Source organism: Miniopterus natalensis, chromosome 12 (assembly GCF_054644295.1).
Source record: "Miniopterus natalensis isolate mMinNat1 chromosome 12, mMinNat1.hap1, whole genome shotgun sequence".
NCBI classification, from domain to species: domain Eukaryota; kingdom Metazoa; phylum Chordata; class Mammalia; order Chiroptera; family Miniopteridae; genus Miniopterus; species Miniopterus natalensis.
Genome location: NC_142092.1, coordinates 23,547,273 through 23,569,267, shown reverse-complemented (window position 1 = coordinate 23,569,267; position 21,995 = coordinate 23,547,273). Strand labels below are relative to the sequence as shown.

At 35.8% G+C, this 21,995-nt stretch overlaps 1 protein-coding gene across 5 annotated transcripts in view; it reads right to left on the bottom strand.

The window, feature by feature from the left end:
- Window positions 1–21,995, bottom strand: part of NFIB (nuclear factor I B) — a 222,057-nt gene that overhangs the window by 51,131 nt on the left and 148,931 nt on the right. For all 5 annotated transcript variants that reach the window (XM_087822657.1, XM_016214290.2, XM_016214297.2 and 2 more), the window contains exons 4-6: window positions 17,208–17,276; window positions 11,864–11,984; window positions 8,865–8,983 (exon numbers count right to left, since the gene is read on the bottom strand). In XM_087822657.1, the coding sequence (XP_087678783.1) occupies window positions 8,865–8,983; window positions 11,864–11,984; window positions 17,208–17,276 (309 nt within the window). The remainder of the gene's footprint in view (window positions 1–8,864; window positions 8,984–11,863; window positions 11,985–17,207; window positions 17,277–21,995) is intronic.

Here is a 21,995-nt window from a genome sequence, read left to right as displayed (position 1 = left end):
TAGAGAAAATAAATGTTGCCGTCTGGCTGAGTCATTTATTTTCAAAGTAGGAGACACTGATCCCATAACAAGGTTCTGTTATAATAATTCAATTTCTATCAATCATTTGTTGTACCAGAGTGGTGCAAGACAGGACATGTATTTGTAAGAACTGCGAATTCCTCAGGTATAAGGCAAAACATACAGTGCCTCCAAGCACATAAACAGCCCAATTTTGTGTTATTCAAAGAGAATATTTTAAAATAAACATTTACAAATAATTTAGAATATGAAAACCTTTCTGAATTTTCCAAAAAGAGCTATGTTAATGAAAGCTTAAAGATCGGAGTTCTAAAGACCTACCAATCTTTACCCCATCCTGAATGCTGGAACTGAAGGAACGTTAGTAGCTTAGTAGCCAACTTTGTTATTTTAGAGATGAGAAAATTCAGAGGTTAATGAAATTAACTGATTTGTCTAAGGCCACACCAGTATTTAGAGTTTCCTGCTCACCATTATAATGCTTTAGGCATAAGGCATCAGAACAGAACTAAAAGAAAAAATATATATTACAATAAATGTAAAATTAATTTTTATATTTTGACATACACATAGCTTGTTTTAAACTGTATGTATGTCACACACCTCTAGTAAAGACATTCTAGACTTTAGGATTATTTATTAACAACATCTTGTCATTAAATGGAAAAGAAATTCTGAACCTGCATCCAGCCCACAGACTACACTCATGAATCCCTGGAGTCCATGAACTCCTCAGATATTATGTGAATTTATCTGTATTGAGTATCACGTATTAGAAAAAACTGTAATCGAGGTTTTGTAACTAGTTTGCAAAACCATAAACATAACATCAGGAGGACTTTTGTGGAAGGCAGTGTACGTATATTAATAATGCACATGGGTTTTGCAGCTGAATGCACAAGGGTTCCCAGTTTACCTCTCCTACTTATTGTCTCAGTGATATATGTCAAATTTCTTAATGTAGTGGATCAGTTTAATTAGCTGAAAATGGTTTATTTTTTAATAGGGTTGAAAAGCAAAAATATATGTAAAGTCTTAACCCAGTCCTGAGTGATAGTAAGTGCTCAATAAATGGGAGCCACAAATGGCAGGAGGGTCCAGTTTTCCTCACTTGTAAATGTTTGTTGAACAAAAAATTTAATTTATGTGGTTTCCTTAATAAATAAATGATTTAGGAAAAAGAGTTAATATAAAAATGGTTAACAGAGAAAAATGTTAATATAACTCTTATAGGTTAAAAAGAGACTGAAAATACAAATATGATATATAAACCATTTTGGACGTCATTTTAACAGAAAAACTTTTATTTTGGGGAATCTGAACATGGATGATACTAAGTAATTGCTTTTATATATGTTAAATTGATAATGGTATTAAGGTTGCATTTTTTAAAAAGTCATTGTCTGTTAGAGACACTTAGAAGTATTTATAAGTAAAATGACATGATATCTGAGATTTACTTTAAAATACTTCAAAAAACTGAGAGATATTAAAGCAACAAGTTGGCAAAATATCAGTAACAGTTCAAACTGGGTAATGGTACATGGAGGTTCACTCTATACTTCTCCCTACTTTTGGTATTTTCTACAACAAAAAGCTTTTTAGAACTTTTAAATATCATGCTTAACCATTCAATTCAAACCAGCTCTTCTCCACATTTATCCACTGAAGTCACTCATATCTCCAACATTTTTTTACTTGAACAACTTTTAACCATGGTACTAATATTAGGAGGTTGGTGTTTTTTAAAGATACACATTTTACCATCTCAAAATTTTGACAGTTCTTCCAGAATCCTGAAAACTGATGAATTCACTCCTACTCTCCCATTCCAGTTCTACAAGGTATCACAAAATCTTCTATGAAACTCCCTAGGAAAACTGTCTATCTGTCAAAACTTATTAAGCAGTGTTTAAATTCTCCTGGTCCATTTATCCCAACATAGGTAAGTTTACATATTGATTCTCTAGGTGGATTGTAGGATAACAGAAAAAAAATCAGCTTTTGAAAGAGAAGATGTAGGCTCTGGTATTAATTACTTGAACACTTTAGATGAGACAGCCTCTCTGAACCTTCCACTGCTTAGCTATAAAACAAATAGCTTCAACTACACATTGCTAAAGAGTCTAATAATCTGTATTTTCTCCCTAAAAACTCAATTTCTTATCACATATATTGGTAGTATAATTGTAGCTTTCCAAATTACTTCAAAATAAATTTAAACATGAAATCGATGTGCAAAAGTATTCAAAATAAAACCCTTTACCACTCCTCCAAGAAACTTCGAATGGCACTCTAGGATAGGGAAGTACACTGTCTGTCTGCCTTTGGTTTTCCACTTTCCTACTTCAGGCTGTGTTCCATCAATCTAGAGACCTAGTATTAAATAGCAAGTTGTTACTTTTTTTTTTTTCCAAACTAATTATCCATTGTGGTTTTTCTGCAAATGTTATATTTTCAAATCGCTGAGGTTCCAGAACGCAAATGTGTGAGTACAACTTGGCCATATTAAGTAGTATTGGCCCTTCTCAAATGCACGCAGGGTTGCCCCCTACAAAGGGCTCTTCTTAATCAGGATACTCAGAGGGAGCGTGAGCAGCGGGGAATTGATATGCAAAGTGAGGGATTCTGGTGACGGTCTTCACCACCAGTTTACTGTTTTCCTTCTTGTTTGAGAGATGCGCATGTGATTTTTCACCTAGAGCAGTTTGGCTGAAGGGAAAGGAATGCACTATGGCAGAGGTGTCCCTGGAATCTGCTTGCTGGTGGCATCATGGGACAGGGAGGTTCACTGCAAGCTCTGTAAGAAGTCTAAGTTCTTGACTTTTGATAGTTTCAACAGTAAGAAGCTAAACAAAACAAAAAAGCTTCATGGTTGTGCTTAAATATTAAATTCCAACCATCTCTGCACATTTACCCATCAAAGGCACTTGTATGTCTCATTTTGTCTAGTTGAAAATTTGATATTTAATCCTTGTGATACAGGCTCTAAGAATGTGAGGAATTGTTGGTGTTCTATCTGGTCCCCAAAGGGAGCTTAAAAATTCTTCCAGGAAGATTACTAAGCTGTTTGTCTTGCTATTTTCTAGAACTTCATTTAATATTAATGATTCCCAGATAGCAGTTATTCAGCTATTTGTGAAAGCTGCCCATTCGCCCAGCTCCCACAGCTCTAGAGAAATCTTGAGACGATATCATTTTTCAGACTGTAGTGTGGTCACAGCTAGAGCACTGTTCTCCAAAGTGTGACCCTATAGATTTTTGAATGGGGAAAAAAAAAAGGCTCTGAATTCATAAACCTAATAAACACATTCAGTCCATGTTCACTCATGGACATTCACATCCACAGCACACAGTAGTGTATTAAATATTCTACAAATTCATTCATTTTAAAAAAGTTTACATTTTTATTAAAATAGAATCTTCCAAACTTAGTTGAATGCTCTTGCAGATATCTGGTATATCTATTAATATTCCTTAAACTGCTGGTCTCTGATCCTGGTTCTATTAATATGTTATCATACTCTTACTTACTGTTATTTATTTCCTATACCTGATTGATATCATGATACAAGCCGGCATTAATACTTTCTAGCCCAAATTGTTCACTTGAGGTCTCTGGCTTAATTCATTGGATATTTAATACCATATTCATACAAAACTCTAATAAAGTGTAAATTGAAATTCAGCACAAGATTTAAGGCTATATTACAATGAGAACATTTGCAAAATGGTCAAAATAAATCTCAAGGGCTTGGAAATGTATTAAAACCTCACAAAGATGAGCTGAAGAGACTTATTCATATAGCAAAACTGTAATTTTTTTTAAAATCATGTTATTTTCTAATACTTAAAGCAACCAAAACATGATGCCTAAATATTGACTATTAAGAGTCCAGTATAGATTTTTAAAATACTATTAAAATTGTAATTACATACCAATACACCACTAAGCAGTGCTAGTTTTTGCTAACACATCAATTAAAGAATTACTTCTCCTGGTGCTTAAAAAGTAAGCTAGTTTTTAGGCATGGAGACATTCCCCTCATAATCTGGTTTACATTATTTATTCTCTATGAACCACCTTTTTTCATAACAGTAAAAATTTGTTATTTAGTTCAGCAGGTATGAATAAATTTAATTTATTCATACTTGCATGCCCAGTACCTCGAAAAATTACTGGCAAATAATAGGCATTTGATAAATGTTAATTGAGTCCAATTATCTCAAATCCTTAGTGTGCAGGAATTAATAAAATATTACTCCAAAAAAATAATTTTGAATTTACATTTTATCTAAAATTATAAGTTGTTTAAATACTGATAAGACTGAGAAGCTGCTAAAATTTCCATTTAAAAACCCCAGCTGCATATTACAAACATATTCACACTATCACTAAATGTCTACTAAATAGTGTTTTAGAAGTTTTATATTCTGACATAGATGAATCAATGACTATTAGACGGCAATGGCAAAGTGACAGTGATAAAGAATTGCTTCAAATTTTCAAGCACACTTATTAGCATGGTTAGTCTGTTAAATTCCTGGGCAATGAAATACAACTATATTTAGTCCCTTGAAAGTAACCTCAATTAGAGAAAAAAACAAGACCCGCCTCTTATTCTTCCTTTTTTACCAGAAGTTACAAAAGATGACTAATGATTTCAAGACAAGTACATCAACTAGGAATCAAATCTCTGAATTGGCTCTGGAGGAAAAAATTAAGGTAGACAAGACCTCAGATGCTATTTTTTCTGGTGTAAGAATTGAAATAAAAGAAATTTTCAACATGCATATTGAAAAGCTAACCTGGTTCTATTAATTAAACCATTAAAATCTAAAATGATGGAAACAAGTATCCAAAAAAGAAAGTTTTCAATAGAGGTAAAAGCAGATAGTTTTTCAAGACTGGGAAATTCATAGAGACCTAAGCAAAAAATATATATATATTTTAGAATCTAGGAAAGAAATATAACCGTGTCTATATAGCCCTTGTTAGTGACCCAGTTTTCCTTTTTCTCTTTCCTTCTTCCCTATTTTTAAAAGAACATGAAATAAAAATGTAAATATTACATAATGTAGGTGCTGACAAATTTAATTTCCATCACTACTCATCAGAAGAAATTTTAGCAAATTATATAGATTCCTACCAAACATTTAACACTATTAAACAGTGGTTAGTTTTAAAATGTTTGTGTAGTCTGAAAAATTAAGAATTATAATACTTTTATAATCAGAAAACTGTAACTTTTTTGTGTTTTGAAAAGAAAAAACAAAGATTTAATTATGTTTGTAATATGCTAAAATAAAATTTCTTTTTTCCATTAAGTTATTAAAAATTACATGAACACCTGTTGTTACATGAATCTAAATTTTATATTAAAATTTTGCCTAATTTCTTTTCCAAATGGTCATATTTTATGCTTTATTTTTGCCTACTTGGAGTAAATCTCAACAGTTTAGGTTGGGGTTTCAGACTGTAAGTAGAATGCCACAAATTGTTCCTAATTTTATTTTTAATTCTCATATTTCAAAAATCAGTTTTGCTAAGGGCTATGGCAAGAATAGGTTTTAATGCCAAGTTAACACAGCAGAATAAGGCGTACCCAGGAAATAATTAATAGCAAAATTTAAACATTGCTGCCAATTACAAACACAAGCACATTTTACTCAACTAATAACTAGTTATTGAGTACCAATTAGTGCAGGGCTTTGTGGGAGAAACAAGTATAAGGCATGTACTAAAGCCATTACAAATATTGAGTGGCACTCAATATGCCCTTTAGAAAATTCCCTTCATGGCAGACAAGTGTTTCTAAAGAACATTTGAAGACGGACAAGAACAACCATGGGGCATTTTACTTTGATTTTTTTTTTTTTAAAGCAATTTTCTAAGAACAAAAGGACTGCATTTGGCTTAGTAAATTTATAAAGATAGTACTGTACTGCCCTCATTTTTACATTGTAGTTGAAGTCGTCTTTCTACAATGGCTTATTGTGCACATTACAAAGTCTTCAGGGTCTTCAGAATTAAAGTGACAGTGTGTGTGTTTTTTTAAGCCCACTTGAGAATGGATCATTCTCCCTTACTCTTAATATAATATGCCTTTACAGACTTCTCCAAGAATTCTAGTCATCTTGACAAAAGAAAATCACCAAGACAATACAATGATTTTACAAAAAGAAAGAATGACAGTTTCCCTTCCACTTTTCAAAAATGTTTTATAATATGATTTGAGATTGGCTTTATTCAAAAGGCAGAGAGGGGAATCAATTCTCACAAAGTGACACTCTCTGTAATAAAGAACACTACACTTCTGAACAACATATCCACTCCCACACATTCACAATGTTATTACCATTAGAATCTTTTCCAGAATAACTTCTGATGGGGAAAATATGGCTTTGTTTAGAATAAACTGACAATGTCAGTAAAACAGGCAATAAAATATAAAGGGTTGAGGATTTTGTTTACACCCTCATTTCTGCAAGTCTGATGAAAGTCCTTATTTTTTCTTGCTTTCACTAATAAGACTGGTGCTCTGCCTGTCCATGGTTCATTTATTCAACAGTTATTGTGCCCTTAATGTGCACCAAGTGTTGTGCATGATCACTAGGTGCTGGTCACAATAGTAGCCAAAATAGATAAAGTTGCTGACATCATAAGGTAAGCAGATTGAGATAATTAATCCCATAAATAAATATGTAATAACATATTATGAGTACAGGGACCATACTGAATGTCAAGAGAGAAAAACAGTAAGACCTGATTAAAATTCCTCCATTTAGGGTGGACCTGGATAATGACAAAAAAACTTTCCATGAAGAGTCAGAAGAGGAGCTTCTAGAGGACATGGCTTACATGAAGGTCTTGGGTTTTATATTCCCAAATCTAAACAAAGCAGTGGGCTCAAGTGTAAGAAGGGGAAGCAGATGGCACCAGTTGAGGCTGGAGTGTTGGTCAGAGGACGCACAGACAACAAATAGGGCCTTTTGGTCATATGAGGGAATTCTCATTTTCTTCTAAGAGGAATGGAGAGTTACTAAAGGATCTGAAACAAAGAGTGATATGACGTCATTATGGGGTGTTTTTTAAATTGATTGATTTTTTAGAGAGAGGAAGGGAAGGTGGGGGGGCGAGAGAGAAATATCAATTTGATGTTCCACTTATTTATACATTCATTGGTTGATTTTTATATGTGTGCTGACTGGGGATCAAGACTCTAACCAACGGAGCTACCCGGCCAGGGCTGACCTCACTGTTTTATGCAGATGATTTTGTCTACAGCCTAAAGAACAGATTGGAAAAACTGTCCTTAGAGCCAAACTCTCCAGCTGGTTTTCCAGAATGTCCTTAGAATGACCTCTGTCATCTGCCATTACTTCCTCCCACGTGCACAGGGCCCAGGCACAGGGCACACATGGCCATTCTGAAACTGACTTCTGCACAGCGTTTGCCTATGTCCATGCCAGCCCCTTCTTCTCTAGTTAAAAATCTCAGCCTGTTAAAGGAAACCCACTGGACTCAAAGTCCAATTCCTCCATGAGAAATTTTCATGGTTTCTTAAACTCTAAGGCACTCACTATAAAAATTTGGAGCAACACTATGTAGTCCTGAATAAGGAACTGACTTTCACTTTTACTGCTATATCATTTGTTTCCTGAGATTACTCGACATACAGCTTCCCAAACCCCAGATACACACACCCAAGTTATGGGCTGAAAACTACCAATAAAGAGCACTTTTCTTTTACATTTTTAATAAAATATAGAACTTGATTTAAAAGACAATTCTCAAATACATTTTTTTATGCTGCAGATATAAGTCATACTTGCATCCATGCACACATACCAACAAAAATTGCAGTTAGCTCATTTTCCTATTTCCAGGCTTACTAATCTCCCTCTAAATTATGGCAAAAAGGCATGGGTATGTCTGATGAAATACATGCAATTCAACAGACCCGCAATTTTCACCCTTTTTATCTCATGGCACACATAAACTAATTACGAAAATTCTGCGGCACACCAAAAAATATATTTTTTGCTGACCTGACCAAAAAATAGGTATAATTTTGATTCATTCACACCGGATGGCTATTGTTGCATTGGCCGTTATCATTTCTTTATTTGACAGTCTTAAGGGAAAAGAGGCCGGTGCCCCTGCCTAAATAGGCAGGTAAGCATGTTTTAAAAGGTCTTGTGGCGCACAGGTTGAAAGTCGTTGCAACAGACTTTAAGAATAAAATGAAGCTAAGTCTGAATTCAGAGAACCAAATAATACCTACTTCTCAAAGTTATATTTCCCCCAAAGTTTCTTGAAACTGGGCTTTAGTTTTATCTAAAAAGTATAACTAGGTTGGCTCAGAAACAAAGGTCCTTACAGCCCACGTTTACTTATTGCTTACACCGTGACTACGTCCAAAAGGAACTGTAGGCCCCTTCCAGAGGGGACCTTCCAGTAACAGGCACCTGCAAGCAGCTGGAGGGTTGGCCCCTCCCTGGAGTACCCCACAGAGAAGCACCCTGATCGAACCCGACCAAAACCTGTGTTTCTGCTGCGATTCAACCACCTGAGGTAGACAGACCATACATAACAGGGGCTCTAAAAGATCACTCAGTCTGAAAACTAAAGCCCAATAAACACGTAAAACATGGGATTTTGCAAAGTTAACTTTGACAACACTTGACTAGTACATTATCTTGAAAATAATGTTACTGCAGTCATTTCATGAAAAAAAAATAATCCATATTGGTTCAATTATGATATTTTGACTAAATGAAACATGAAAGGAGCTGGCATGTTACTCTAAAGTCCCCAGAGGCATCTCCTTGTTACTCACCTTGATCTCTTTCGTGCCATGTTCGACTTCCAGCAGCTGGTGAATTCGGAGAGGGGTAAAAGTCTCCTGTGGGGCTTGGTTCCATATTTTCATCTATGGATATGGTTTTGGGTCTTTTGCTGTTAAAATACGACAGGAGTTACATTAACAGGCTTTCTAGCAGGATGTGGAGCACCTGAGAGCATGCAATTTGAGAAGACTCTTACTGTGGAAACTTCCATAAACACAACAGTATCTCAGAATCCTTTTGAATGGAGGGTGAGAACTTGACACATAAAGAGGAGTAAGGCCATTTCCAGTTGTACATACCATTCATCATCCTATATTACACCTGTACCTGCCTAAAAATACACTGTTTACTATATTCACCTTGGAAATGTATTTCCAAAGAAATTTTAGTAGTAAAAAGTAAGTTCTTGCGATATATGTATTAATTTTAAAATTGTTATTAAGACCAAACCTGACTCTTATAATTATTATCAATATTAATAACATACATTTGCATAGCACTTGATATTAACAATGTAATCCTTTCATATTAATTCAAAGATAAGGTAATGGAGTAGAGCAGGACATGAGCTTCAGAGTGGGACTGGCCTAGTATCAAATCTAGGCTACTCATTACTACCTAATAGTAAGCTTGTTAACCTTTCTAAACTTAGTTTAATCATCTATAAAATGGAAATAATAAAACCTAGTTCAAAGGGGAGTGGTTGAGGGGATTAAATGAGTTATTAAATGTAAAGCTCTTAGTTGAGTGGATGGCATTTAGAAGATACTTATTAAATAGTAATTACTATTAGTAACCCTATAATTAATAATGTGAATAATTTATAGTACTTTACTAATTATAAACTATTTTACATCTTCTTCTTCATCTTTTCTGAAAAAATTAGGTTATTGATCCTTTATTCTTAAGCTCAACCATGAAATTAGGCCATTGCCAAATTCAAACCACACATTATTCTTTTAAAATGATGTATTTTAATAAAGAAAACATGGCTCATCTCAATTATTAAGAAACATGAGTATTTAGAGCAGAGGTTAAAGAGCTATTTTATGGTGCATGCCATATAGCTTGATATACTCCTTTCATATATCCCCACCAATACCCTATTAAGCAGTTAATTGACTATAAAAATGGATATTTTTCCCTAAATTAAAAAAGTCCCTATTCACATCCATAAAGGTAAAAACTAAAAAAGATGTCTTCTGAATTAAGGAAGTGGCAGGATAATGTCACAGGGTTTCTGAGTTGGACTTGGCCTCAGGAGGCTGACACATAAACCAGTCCTCCCTTTTCTTTCACGTGGGGGACAAATTTGGAGAAATTCAGTGAGTCGCCCAGGGCATGTTAACGGAAGCAGTCTGACACAAAGTAACCTGTGCTCTTTCTCCTGTACTGTTTCCAAAACCTGGAGGCATTCACAGATATGCCTGTAATTAATATTTGACTCACAACTCACACAGTATTAACATGACGCAGAAGGTGGCAATTTCCATCCATACTAAACCACAGTGAGAGTAACTAATAGTTCTTCAGTTTTCTCTTACAGTACGCAAAGTTAGAAGGTACATATTTTTAAAACCCTCCTTTGATTTAATTCTCCCATCTCTGAGTTAGCAGTAAATATGGAAAATTTGAAATGAGGGAGAAAAGATTTTCAGAAGGAAATAATAGAGAAATTTTTAGCCATTTTTATTCTGAATGATAAAACGTCTGATACCAAATAACCATAAGGAAACACCATGTTCACAGCATACTGATCCATTAGACAAAATAAGAAATTACTATTCACATTTTAAATTTAGAAAAACTATAGCAGTTTTAAGATCTCACCAGGTCACAGACTATTTTAATGATAATAAATCAAAATATCTTGCTATGCAATCTAATTATATAAAAATACAGTTTGACCATAAATTATATAATATTAAACTTAGATAATAAACATACAAATATGCACAGCTTCATAATTCACTGAAAGGCAATAAACTTTCATTATAAAAATAGCATAGGAAACTCATTAGCCAGATATATTTTACTTTTAAAAAGTTAATGTTAAAAAATGTATGTTTTGCTCTGGAATCCATGATGCTATTATATTTCATCATGGGTATATTTCGTTGTCTGGAAATGAAATGGGTCTTCATATATTGAAGATTCAACTCTAAAAGAAAACCATTCAAGCTATACTATTTATTCATCTTTCCTTCTCATTAACTCAGTCTTTTCCTACCATTCGGTAACAGTGGAACATATCATCATGAAGTCCTAGACACAGTGACTTTCCATGCTACCTAACCCTCATTTAAATAGAAAGCCTCTTTGGGGACTGAAAAGTTACAATAAGAAGGTCAAGAGAGAAAAATGAGAATGTCAACCAAGAACTAAAAAGCAAAGTAATCTCACTGTGGCCCCTCTACAAAGAAGGCTGGTTAAACCAAATCTCAGAGCAGGTAATATTTTCATTGGTAACTGGGAGTTCAATAAATAATTCAAAGAATATCAACTAATCGAAGCACTTGGCAAACTCTGGCCTAGGATGAGGCCTTTGCTTTTATGTTTAAGTAAATGGCACATTTTATTTTTCATGTTTCATTGTCCCCAGCTTGGATATGGTATTAGTTTAAAAGTTACCAGGATAGGTCAATCATAAACCAGGGTTCTTTGCCAAGGTAACCTCATTCTTAAAGTCACCAAAAGAGTTAGTTAACTTGTAAAATTATAGTATTTCACAGAACAGGATAAAAATCATAATATTAATATATTTTCATAATTCCCTGGTCACCCCTCCAATTTTTAAAAAATGCTTTAGTAACAATTACATTGAATTTTCAAATGTCAAAATAAATTTCACCAGGAAAGATGAAGAATCTGTGTGAAATCAGCAAGAGCTCTCTAACCCTTTGCTTCGCTTCCTGCCTAACTATCTGCATACCTCCCTACCCACCTACTTGCACACAGACTGAGAACAGGAGCAGCTTCTTTCAGTTACCTGCTTGGTGGAGAAGACAGCGACCTCTGAAGACTGACCCCCGAGTTCATGTCATGATAGTATGGTTGGCTTGGGATTTCTCCAATTGGAAAGTTGACTCCAGTTCCCTGGGTTATGGGTGCTGAAGAGTAAAACAAATGGAACACTGGGAATGACATTTACACTTGTCATCTTTATACAAATATAATAATCTAATATTTTCCACGCGTCTGGGCAAGGAGAAGAACTCTCTTTTCTTTTGACTATTATCAACCATACGCTGGGCCAGGACTTGAAAACTTCCTCCCGATACCAAAGTGCAAGTCAGCAAACTCGAGGCACTCAGGCTGTAGCTATTGATTATCATTCTCCTTCTCCCAATGTCCAAACTTCCTCACTCACTCCTTTGTATTGGGTGTAACTATAGCTGTCATCCCACAGGTATATCAGAGAAAACTAAATACGCTCAGCAAGACCCTCTGTACCAAGCTCACTCTCAAAAGCCAAACCATTGTTAAACAAATATAGAACAGTTTCATAAATAAATACCAAATATTATTCTATAATAAACATTAACATTAATATAAGAACAGGTTAGAAATCATGATATTTATGATCATTTTACATAAATAATTCTTATATTATGGCAGGTAGATAAGTAAAAATTTAAACTATGAAAGAAAGCCAAGTTTTTCCCCCAAAAAATAGAAATTCAGATTTCATATGAATGGTTGGTATAGCTTTTCTCAATAACTATGTTGGGGTTTTTTTAAGATTTTATGCTACAACTTTATAAAAAATATACACATGGAGTTTCATGCTTCAAGGTATTATTTTGTAAATCAAGAAATCTTTTTGAATTTGCTAATATATCATGAACTCAGATTTTTGTATATTTGGATTGGGTTTTGCACACCTGTTTAATTTAAAAAATTCGTTTCTAGACATCTTGAATAAATCTGGGAGGTTGGTTGTGTTAGAATGAGTACAGTCTTGGGGGATATATAGTCTTTTAGTTTGAACTTATCTATGACTTACAAGCTGTGTGCCTCAGTTTCCTTGACTGTAAAATGAGAATAATAATAACCTGCCACTTATGATTATTTGGAGGGTGAAATGAGGTCAAAAGTGATAAAAGCCCAGCATTGTGCCTGGTGCATAATAGGAGTTCAACAAATAAGAGTTTCCTTCTTTCTTTGCTTTTTCCCCCAAGTTTCTTCCCTTGCAGGCTGAAGGGGTCAGCAAAGATAAAACAGTTCAAAAACATGCTAAGAGCAGATGAAGAGGTATAAATGAACCTACTTGCTAAAAATTTGTTCATTCAACAAGTGATTGTGTCCATTACGTGGCAGGTGCTGCAAGGAATACAAAATAGTCTAAGATAGTCCTGGTCCTTAAAACATAGTGGACAAGGTGGGCAAATAAACACTCATGAAGACATAAATACCAGCATAATGCAGATGATACTGAAGCTGCCCAAATGAATGACATGATCAGTAAGTGCTGTAGAATTTCAGGGGAAGAAGAATCTGATGCGAGCTTGAATGGTCCAAGAAATCTGTGGAAAAGCCATACTGGCACTGGACTACGGAAGATGTATAAGGAAGGGAGTCATTTTTGATAGGGTTTACATCAGAAGCAAAGTCATGGGCAGAGATAACATGCAAGGTGGAAACTAGATGGGTTGGTGTCAAAGTACAGTACTTAGGAATAGTTTCTATTTCTTCACCCGCTTTTTTGGGGCAAAGTACCTAATGAAAGAAAGTGTGCCCTGTGCTGTGACAAAAAAATTCTAGAGCCCCTGAGACTCGCTCTAAGAACACCGGATCTACTTCATTTCCTGCCTCTCCTAACTGCCTCAAGTTGAATATGAAATTCCAAAGGGACCACAGATTTTCACAGAATTTTTTTACTCAGAATTTTTTATAAACTACTGAAACGTGTTCGCCATCAGTTGAATTGTACTCCAACATCACGTAGGCCATGATTAACATAAAATGTTTTTAAGAAAGTATGATTGTGAGGCACACGCTTTAGTGCAGAGAAGCACCAAGGAATACACAATGAACATCTTTCTTTCCCTACTAAAAATTAAATAAATCACTACATACAAGATTAGTCTCAGCTCTGAAATTCCAGAGCTTCTGCTTTATGTTAGATCATTCATGTTCTATATAATTCGTGTGAGCCTTGTTTGACACAACATTTTTTGTATTCAATGTGTAACTGTGCCTAATGGCTTAAATCCTTTGGAAAGCTAAAATGCAGCTGCTTGTTGTGGCTTGAGGTACACCAGAGGTTAAAGAAATGCAAGGTAAGAAATCCCACAGTAACCACATGCTCTAAAGTTTATTATTAGAACCTTGTTCTATGTGACATTGGGAAGCAGGGCATGTGATAGAAGGAGGCATTTGTGGGGCTCAGTGAAAGCAAGCAATCTGCCCAGTTCCTATAACAGAAATGGATACAATTCAAATAATGGAGCTGCTAACAGGAAACTTACAGGTTATATCTTATACAAACTACATGCAATTTATTAAGCTCATGCAATATTTAGGCAAAGGTCTGTGGTTTCTGTGTAATACATATGGCTTGACGGTCAGCACAGATTGCTGGACCATAAACATACGAGGTGTCATTTACAACGAAATGATAATAAAATGTTTCAGAAATTTTTTTCTAAATTTTGTTCCAGAAGGATTATTCCAAAGTATCAAATCAGCAATAAAAATAATCTGTCTACAAATTTATACATGAGCACTGTAAAAATTTAGTGTGCACTCTGACACTAAATGGGAGACTACAGAAAAAAGTAGATTAATAATAAACATGGCCAAATTCTAAAACAGCACACCCACAAAATTTATTTAATGGCAAAGTGTATGAGAACAGCAAGTCCCAGACAGATATCCCTGTCTAAAAGCCTCTGAGAGAATTCACATCAGATGCAAAGATCAGCGTTAGCACCTCTCACAAAGAGGGGCAAAAAGCCCGAAAGCTGCAAATCATGTTTAAGAGGCTGCCAATATCCTCTTAGAAACCAAGCTCCAAAGAATCGCAGATTGTAAGGGTTAGAGGCCGACCCTTAATCTCTCCTATTGTTATCCTCACTCCAAAAGCTGATCCTAAATCAACTTTTAAGATGGAGATAATATCATTCGACAGAAAGATCACTATCCTAAAACTGAATAGCTTCATTAGCTAAAGTCAACACACACATTAGTGGGTCATACGATAGTGAAACCCTGCAGGACAGAAACCATTAACATGCCATAAACCGTCAAAAAGTCAGAATTTGTGATACACCGCATAAGGGCTGTGCTGAAGTTTATGTTTACTTAGTAAACCCTTATTTCATAAATAATAAAGTTCAATTGTGTAAATCAGATTATAATGGGATATATTAAAACACTTAGGTGAATGATTTCTCAAGCATTTCAGAGACACCTGTTTACATACAGAGAACAAAGTAAATGTTTGCTGAATAAATTACTTAATGAATGAATATAGGTAATTAATGTATTAATTACAAATCAGTAATGTTTGTTGTAACAAGACAACGTAAAAACCTCTAAGAGATGACAGTATGAATTAAGAAAGAATGAATGGAGTATGTTAAATTGACCTCATTTCTGAACTGTCATAGAAAAGTAATCTTTAATCTATTTTTTATGTTTCAAATTCAAATTTTTCAAAATATCCCTCTGGGCTTTGGACAGTTCTAATATGGCTCTCGTTCTACAGCATTTAACATAATGTTGCCTTTGATGAGGAACTAATAATATTTCCTGACTCTACTGTGCTACTCATAAGAAAGATGAAAATACATCACGGAACTCAGAAACGGACAAATTTAAACAATCAATTTCATAATGTCTTGTAACTGTAGCAGCACAGCTTCCCCGCTAAAGAACAGTATGGAGAAAACACACACAAACACACACCCCTTCCCTTCCTTACATGATGTCCGAAAGTGAAAGTAAGTCAGGCAGTTCCTTTCCAAAATGAAAAAATCAACATAAAAACTTTCAAATATCAAGAGCCTTCACACACCACATACTGATCAGGAAAAACACGCAAGGTTCTTTGCCCTGGTCAATGAAGTAACCATCAGAATCCTCTTCCCCAGCAAATGCGAACCCTTGGTATTAGGTGTTAGTCACACTGCCTCCAAGTAATAGACCTATCACAGAAGCCTTTTGGGCACACAGTTATCCACTGGAGAATCATGTGAGAAAGGGCAAGTTACTTAAAGGCTTAGAGGTTTATAACTCTCTGAGATACAAGCTATTTATCTGCACCGGCCACTTCAGAAACCGGGACTCTTTGAGAAACTTCGGTTCAAAAGGCACAGTCAGTCACTTACTAGCTTGGGGATCCCTTCCCTGAACACAGCACTGAAGCACTACCTACTCTTACCCTCCGTAACTCACTCCCAGTTTGTTCTTTTGGATCCTCATAAATCTTACTCATGACCTCTGAATCTGACCCAAATGAAAAACACAATTTAAACAAGAACCGGAGTGCCACTACATTATCCGAATAACATCATTCCAAACTGTGAGGCTCTCAATCAAAATGTCAAGTGAAAACACACCCTTCAAAGTTACATAAAGAAGCTAAATCAGAGAGAAGAGCAAAAAGAAATGAGTCACCTCCTTTAACATAACTGGTGCGTTAAGAGCTGCATCTTAGGTCTATATTGGCATGCGCTAGTAGCAAGTAAAAAAGTTGATCAAGGAAACGTTCCCTTTGCTTAGTTAGGGCCAGGTAAAGTTACCCAAGAAACCTCTCATCCGGCCTGCCAAGAACGGTGTCTCAGGTGAGGTGGTCAGTGAAAACAATTGGATATTGTTTCAGATAACAATGCTTTCTATCTATATCCAACTGCAATCTGCAAAGTTAATTTCTGCATCCCTCTACACCGTGCATGTTAGCGCGTATATCCTGTACATCTCCAAGCTCTGACCAAAATGTTGGTAAAATAAAAAAGCACTTATCTACAGGAAACTTATGTGGGTTATTATAACAATACATAGAACATTTAATTAATCGCACTTCCTTTGATATAAATGACCATCTACGGTCACAGAGAGAACAGTGAATTAAATGAATACCAGTAATATGGCAATCAGAACAACTCCAAAATTATTTTTGTATAGCAAAAAGTTTTAATGATTTAAATGCAAATGTTTTAGAAAAATCAGACAAAATATATTCACTAATGATTTCATCAAAAGTCAGAGAACTTAAAGCTCAATTTCTCCTAATGTATGGTTACTCTTCATTCTGTATTTAAGGTGCAAAATATAAAATATTTTAAATCTTATTGTAAAATTAAATGATTAGAAAACAATTTACTTACTTCTGGATACCCTCACGAGCTCTGATACATTGAAGACTCCAGATTTTACAAAACTATCTTCAAGGTATCCTGAAAATAAACATTAAGGGGGAAAAGATCAGCATACACAGGAAGCAAATAAATGATTAAACACTAGAATTTGTTAAAAGTGTTTTGAAACCAAAGGTTAGAATGAAAAAAAAAAGTGAGCTTACAACAAAAACAAGTAAAAGCAAAACTCTTTTGAATGCAAACTGGGTCTGTTAAACAAAAGCAAAGTTTAGATGCTAAATAATCACCTAAGACAATTTTTTTTTTAACTTTCTAAATGTACAGGGCAATTGGTATGGTGATTTTTGCCACAGCCCACCCACAGAGAAGGAAGGTGCAGGGGTTCTCATAAATGCATGCAGCTTGGTAGCATCTGGTAGACTAAAGTCCATCCATTTAAAAAAAGAGAGAGAGAGAGAGAGGAAGAAAAAGGAAAACCACAACCACAATTAGCACCTTGTTGGAATTACTTCAAAGATCTCTTGAAACCACTGTTCTTTCACAAATCCTTCCCTGATTAAAGAAAAGTGAGTTGCCGTTACCAGAACCCCCACCCTTGTTCCCGGGTCATGAATCACACGAAAGTATATGTACATCGAGCAAATGCTTTGCATCAACCTATTTCTGCGCACCTTGAATACACCTCCCATGATCTCCTTGCTTTCTCACTCTTGCTACTAGTCCCCTGGACTCCCTTCATTTCAAGAGCAGGACACTGTTTCTAGCAAATGGGTAATTTCAGGCCTCCCAGGAGCGCCACTCGACCCTTCCATGGCTCCAGGCATGGGGTCCACTGGGGCTGAGGGCAGCAGCTCAGGCCCCGAGGAAGCCGCGCCTGCGTGCTGGCTGCTCTAGCCGCATCTAGGACTAGAGCTGGGACCCCCAAACACCAGGCATGTCCCCGGTTTCCTTCCGTCTCTGTGATGGAGGCGTAATGAAGGTGGGAGGAAGAGAACACCTTAGGAAGAAGGAATAGGGCTACTCTCTGCCGCCCCAGGGAGAGGTCAAAAAGAGTCTGAAAAGCCTCAGAATTAAGACTTCCAGGAAAAAATCTCTAGATCTCAAAATTGTCAGTTTGATCGGATTTTGCTAGAAGCCTTAGGGCTGACCAAGGGATGAGGTTCAGTGCAGGGATGTGAGGCATTGGCAGTTTAACGACATGAAGCACTCAAGTCAGAGAGCTGGGACCTGAACCCCCAACCACCATTGACCAGTGTGGAATCCTGAACATGTTATGAGGCTCTTTGGGCCTCAGATCCCTCATTAATAAATTAGAAGCAATAAAATTACCTACATCATAGAGCTGTTATGAATAATAAGTGAGACAAAAATAGAAAACCCATAGTAGGCATTGATTACATGTTCCCAGTAAGTTTGGACTGGCCACTGGGGCCAACGATCACCCCCATACACTGCATTATACACACTGGATTCTAGACAGGCTCGAATTATTTGTAAATACGCATTTATATATTTTACCTGAACAAAAGTTTCCACACTCTGTATAACCACAGAGAGCGTGAAAAGACAGAAAATCATATGATTATAATATATGCTTTAATGTTGTGAACTGAGAAGTCCTATATGTCTGAACACTGTTTTTATACCCACCCATCTACCTTTGTTAGAAAAAGAATGAAAGAACAGGGAGAAGAAGGTATGAGATCCCATCTGCTGATAAAACTTAGGTCTCCTATTAAGTCATTACTGTGAAAAAATATGTAATTTTAAGAGGATAATAGCAAAATGTCCCCATTTGATGTACTTCTATTTTAAGAAACTCCTACATGTTGAGCAATTAATTTTTCACCAGGTTGAATTCATTTCAGTGATTATTGAGCAACTTCTAGGTTAGCCAACACTGTACAAGGTGCTAAAAGACATGAAGACAAAAGAGTCATTGACTCCCTTTGTGTGGTGAGGGATAGATATATCCAATTTTCTGAGCAACTGTAGACTATCGTTGTACACAAAGATTTCTGTTGCTTTTGTTGTTTTCAAGTACAATAAGTTATACTTTTATATATGGTAAACAAAGTTTTATATATGGCAAATAGACTAAATATGGACATATATATATATTAGACCTCATTTATCTTGACTACAGGTCATGTACTTAACCAAGCAGACGAGATTACCTGTCCTCACCCAGCTGCACTCAGTCAATGCTGCCCTCATATTTTTCTTAGGCAGTTCCCTTCTGCTCTTTCTACATGTTCCCTTTTCTATCTTCAGTGTCCAGCCCAACCACCATCTGCTCCACAGCCTGGCACCTCTGCCCTCTGCTCCAGCCCCTGTGCCAGCTACGACCAGCTTCTTCCTTCTGTATTCACACAGCACCTAGTTTGTACTTAGTCTGTATCACTTTGGACATACAAGTTTTCCATGATAACTGTTTTCAAGTCTTGTGTTTCTTACTAGATTATCAGCTCTTTCACCTGAAAGAGTGGCTGGATTTTTGTTCACCTGTGTATCTCCCAAACAACTAGCTCAGCACCTCTATATACAGTAACCACTAAATAAATGTTTACAGGATAAAACTTAAAAATTCAACCAACTGAAACAGGACCACAAAAGAACATATTAGTAATTTTATAACAGTGCAGACAGAGATGCCTCAAGACTGAAGGATAACTGTATTGAGACTTGTTATTTCCCGGAACTCGTTTGCTGACGGTTTTATTTGGACTTTGGGGTAAAATGGAAAAGAGTGATGATTAGAGTCAAATTGTATCTCTGACTCTGTTGTATACTAATATAAAACTTTGGGCATTTAGTACAAAATAAATACCAAGGAACTAGAAGAGTTTAAAGAGAAAGGGTTCAAAAATATTTGTAGAAAACGATTGATAAATGAGTGCATAAGCGATGAACATTTCAGTATATTTATATAAATTACATCATCTTAATACATAATAACATTTCAATATGTAGATATTATCTGAAGTTCATTTTCTTATTACTCCAGTGAGTTGTTAGGGCTCCATTTGCTTCTCAGTCATGCCCATGAAGGTGGAGTGGGGTGTGGACCTGTTAGGGGCCTCACAAGGGAGGGAGATGCTTCCTCAAGCTAATCCTACCAGTGGGAAGACAGTACGGCAGTCACACACATAAATACAACAACTATTCCATAGAAAAGGGAGGGTAAATCAGAATGTAGCAGGGTGTTTCTCCATTCCCCACTCCCAATTCCCCAAGTTCTAAAGAATTTGAATCAACAACAAAAAAAAAAACCTGAAAGAGTTATTTTACTAAAACTAGAAAGGCATGGAAAATATGTCCCAACTGCTTTGGCACCCACTAGACAGAAATGCAACACCATAGGTCCCACTGAGGCAGGGGAAAGAAAAAAATAGTGGATGACACAGTACTTGGAAGGCTAATAGTGCTTGCTCAGATGATATAAGAAATGATACTTAAGGACTCTGGCAAAATAAGTGGGGAGGATCGTGCAGGGGGTCAGGAGCCCTGCGATAACATAGAAGGTGAGACTCAGCAAAGTGCAGGTTATTGCTGGAACCTCTGGGCTGTGGGGCCTCCAGAAACATGGTGTTCGCATGTTCCATAGACCTCTGCGAATCTAAATAGCTGATACACGGGCCAGAGATCCTAAAGCAATTTGGAGACATTCATGTAGTAAATTCCCTTCATCTACCAAAGGAAATATGAGCATTTCTGAGGCAGAGCAGCTGTTTAATGGTTACAGAGCAATATTACACAACAGCTTAGGCCAGGAAGCAAAGAGCAACGTGGCATTTATGTGATGCTGTATTTACACTACATGTATGCTTTTTAAAAAACAAAATTGAGTAGGAAATGAAGACCTCTGTAAACTGAAAACTCTCAAAGGCAATATCAAATTATATTATTTTACTTCTTTTTTTCATTTTTCTCTAACAAAAGCAACAATAATAAATCACTACTCAGAAGTTAATACAGTGTTTAACCTCCTTTACAAACAATAACAGAGGGACACAATAGCATATCTAACTGTTAATATCTCAAATTATAATCAGCACCATTTGAATGTTAAACAACATTTACATAGAAAATCCAAAGGAAGACTGATAACGCTCATTTTTATAGTCTACTGTGTTCCATTCTTGAAATTAAAAATAAATAAGCCACAGAAAGCAGTTATTAAATTCATGAAAGCTGCCTTCAAGTATTTGAAGGACTGGGAATGTAGATGGTGGATTAAGCTTATTCCACATAGTTCCAAGAACTGTTTTTTGGCCTAATAAAAAGATCTGTCATCCAATAAGAAATGTTGCAGCAAGGAATGTGAAACCTTGCAAAGGTAATAATAACCAACACATGCCAAGCTACTGTGCTAAGATCTTCTAAAGCATTAATTCATGTAATGTTCACAGTTATCCTATAAATTGTCATGTTGTTCCCATTTTACAGATGACAAAACTTGTGTCTATAAAGGTAAGGGTTTTCTGGCTATAAAGACTCCCATTAGAATTAAGAATTATCACTGGGTAGGAAAGTGAATAAAAGCATCTCTGAAGTCCACTGCAACCCTCAGATTCCACTTTTTTACATGGCTATTTCCTATTAGTTTTCTTGCATGCTTTGGAGAAAGAACAGGAAACTAGGCACCTCATAGGCATTTTCTAGCCCTATGATTTCAATTGCTCACTGTTTCAACAGAGTGTAAAAGATATCTAAATCCTTTGCTTTGTGGATGCAAAGGGAGAGAAGATGAGAGTATTTCACACTAGCTCTTAGTGAATTTTCTTATCACTTCAG